At 37.8% G+C, this 3,456-nt stretch overlaps 1 protein-coding gene across 1 annotated transcript in view; it reads right to left on the minus strand.

Annotated features, from left to right (window-relative positions):
* Nucleotides 1–2,647, minus strand: part of BRCA2 (breast cancer 2, early onset) — a 39,825-nt gene extending 37,178 nt beyond the window's left edge. The window contains exons 1-2 of the mRNA XM_009327732.1: nucleotides 2,581–2,647; nucleotides 1,534–1,782 (exon numbers count right to left, since the gene is read on the minus strand). Coding sequence (XP_009326007.1) covers nucleotides 1,534–1,782; nucleotides 2,581–2,647 — 316 coding nt within the window. The remainder of the gene's footprint in view (nucleotides 1–1,533; nucleotides 1,783–2,580) is intronic.
* Between the last annotated feature and the right edge of the window lie 809 nt (nucleotides 2,648–3,456).

Consider the following 3,456-nt stretch of genomic DNA (forward strand, 5'->3'; position numbering starts at 1 on the left):
GCCCACCAAAGCAGCAGAACCCTCTGAACAGTGAGCCCCTCACATGAACAAGCAACTACTCAAATGAATTCCTACTCAGAAATTTCCAAACAACTTCCACATCAGAAATTACACCTAGGTTTCTGCATTTCTCTCTGCTTCTGAGTTCCTGAGTCCACATGCACAGCATGGCTGCATCCCAGGTGAAATCCATCAGCTTCCATCCATGCTCTTGTTTTCACAAGAAGTAAAGCTAGGTACACGAGCTAGTTGGCTCTAACCAAGAAAACCAGGAGAAAAAGGTCTCGAGCCAGCCACAGGTAACTATAGAAACTTTGGTAATAGTTGTCTTCCCTTCCTTACGGAGTGTATACAAATGTCTGCATGCACAAGCACAGAGCAAAAGTAACCATTCTGAAACAGAACAATCATAAGGTTCCTTTATTTGTAACTTCTGAAATGTTACCAAGAATTCACTAGGGACTTAACACTGAAAAAGTCCAAATAGCTAAATTTAGAAAAAACATGTTCTCAGCTGAGAACAAGTTGAGCAGAAGTTCAGCAAGGAACTTAAGAGAAACTAACAGGGTAGCAATATTCTATGGAAGTAATGTCATAAAGTGTATTTGAACAGTAACACAGTTCTACACCTTTAAAGACTTTGCTTTAGGATCTAAGAACGATTCTGGTAATAAAGGGAGTCTTGTGTTCATCTGTAACCTGTTTAGAAGAGCTTCTCTCACTGTTAGGAGGGCACAGACACAGTAGATGTACAAATCAGATATTGCAGGAACAGGGTTAGATATTCTTCCATTGAAAAGATTCTTCTATACAATCGTGCATACATTCTCCATAGAAAAGGTTCTTCTTTCTGTCCAAGGAGGATAGGTACTATGGCTTGCAGGTGCATCAAAAAGGAGCAGTGGCATGTACTTTCATGACGTACTTGGGATTTGGAAATAATGTAGTGAGAAGTTCCCATAAAAGTCATAGAACTCCTTGTCTCCAAATGGAAAAGTGTAACTTCTTTCCATGACTTATAGCTTTACTAACTCAAAGAGCTTAGTGCTTTGAAATCTAAGAAGGGTTAAGGAGTGCCCTACAGATCGCCTCATACTTCAGCATGATAAGCATCACTCTCTCTCGAAAAGATTTTCAGAGATTTTGGATAAAAAAAGAAATCAGGCTGCTAAAAAAATTCACTCTGATTCTCAGTCACCAGGTTACACTAATAAGCTCCTTATATTAACAGTATTTAGAGTATTAGGACTAGGACAATATCTTTTCTATAGGGAACTTTGCATGTATATTACCAGTTTATTGCAAGGCTGGATTCATTATTAAGATTAATTCTGCATTTTTATAGGTGATCTTCAGACGCCTACTAAGATAACCTTTTTACTCATACAATTTCTGCAGTAGCATTACCTATTACATTAATAATCATCAGCTACCACAACAAAAAGTAACAATAATTAAAAAAAAAGGGCTCTTGCTTCTGCAGGGCACAAGAAGCCTTTAAGTACCACTTTAAAAAAAAAAAAATTTACTCACTTGCTCCTGGTTTTTTCTGATCCAGTTCTTTTCCAGAAGAATAAGGTGGCAATATCATATTTTCTTCTTTAAAAATCAGTGGAGTTGATGACAGCTGACTGTATGTGGAGGGTTTTGCCCTCGGAGTTTTAAAAGATGTTTGATCAAGCCAGCCAATGGGACCATCAAGTTCTCCTAACAATTTAGGCTCATATGAGGGTGCTTCTGCGCTGAGTTCTTCAAACCAGTCGAGACTGATAGGCCCTAAGTCTATGAAGAAAAACATACAGAAAATCACATTTTAAAAAAAAGAAAAGAGAGAAACCTGCCAAATGGCATGCAAATAACACATGACAACAAGTATGAGTTCATATGGTATTAAACCATAAAACAGAAATCTTCATTCTATGTATGATACATGTAAGAGAAGACTGTAATTAGTTGTAAATTAATACAAAATTAATGCTCCATGCAGGATGTGAAAACACATTAGGCATTTAAATGCTAGCAGCAAAATGCATGACTCCTGCCATTATCATACGTCTGTTATTTTGTTTCTAGATAGCTTTGAACTCTAATACCCTACAAAGTATCCAAGAACACCTGCCCAAATTCTCAGACCATTAACAAAACTAATCAAAGAGCAGATAAATATCCAGTTTGTTTAAAATTAAAAGTATACATCTGGCTTTCAGTTTATCTCTTATTTTACTCAGACTGGCAAGTTAAACAGGTTCCTTTTAACATTAATAAATCATACGACTACAGGTGCATTTGGCAAAAGACTAAACCTGGCCTGCATGCAGGTACATAAGGAAGCCACAGCTAAAAAACAAGTACAAAAAATAACTGAGTACACATGATGGAAAAAAGCTACAAATAAAATTCAAACAGATATTTAAAAAAAGGTAGATATTAGTGAATACAGATTTGGGGCAAGTAGAGCTGCTAATACGTTGCATGCATATAACTTTTATATGGAATATACAGCATACAGCAGATGTGTATAAAATGGTAATGTCCAGAAAGCAACCATAATAAAATGTATTTACTGTAGACAAGCTGTACCTGATTCACTGCAATGCGCCTTAAATATTTCAAAGAAAGTCGGTCTTTCCACAGGTTTGTAAGCCATTTTCTGATCCATAACATTACTGGAAGAGTTGTTGAAAAACCTAAGAAGAAATAAGAAAACACTTTCATACAGTGCTATTCTAATGTCGTGGGGCTGCAAGTCTTAACCCCGCTTTCCTGCACTTCTTGGTGGGTGTGTCATAACCCAATCTCTTCAACCTCTTCAGCTTTAGGGCTGTGATATGTATGTTCAAACACCGCAGTGATGAACACAGTGTGAAAACAACAGACAAGAAGAGCACAGGGAATTATACCAGAGATAATAAAAATACTCAGCAAATACAGCAGAGGAATCAAGATGGAATGAGTAGAACACTTTTGAGGTATTTTAAATAAAAAATCCACACTCACTACTGTATGTTAGGATATAATATATACTAATACATATAAACTCTTACAACCATTACAACTTATGTGCCAAGAACCTGACTTAAAGTTGCTTTCAAGTGGAGCAGATGTTGCCAGTTTCGCAGTTCTGTTAAAAAACAGGTATAAGCAAGATGGCCATAGAAACTTTCCTGTTTATTTTGTTTCCACTGTAAAATCAGTTTCCGACGATTGCTGTTTTATACACACTGCCTTACCAAAACGATGGGAAAGGCAGACTTTTAAAAAAAGGGTAAAGGCTACCCTAAGACAGAAAGTCAAGAAATTAAAGTGTGCTTCAGAAATACATTTTAAAAGACGAAGCGACCTATCCACGCAGCTTCCGGCTGGGGAAAGCTCCTGCCGGGCAACCACCCACGCACGGGGCGCTGCCCGTGAAGCCGCCACCGGGTCACCCCGTTGGGCCGAGGGGCCTCAGAGCCC

Source organism: Pygoscelis adeliae, unplaced genomic scaffold, assembly GCF_000699105.1.
Source record: "Pygoscelis adeliae isolate BGI_AS28 unplaced genomic scaffold, ASM69910v1 Scaffold14, whole genome shotgun sequence".
Classification (NCBI taxonomy): domain Eukaryota; kingdom Metazoa; phylum Chordata; class Aves; order Sphenisciformes; family Spheniscidae; genus Pygoscelis; species Pygoscelis adeliae.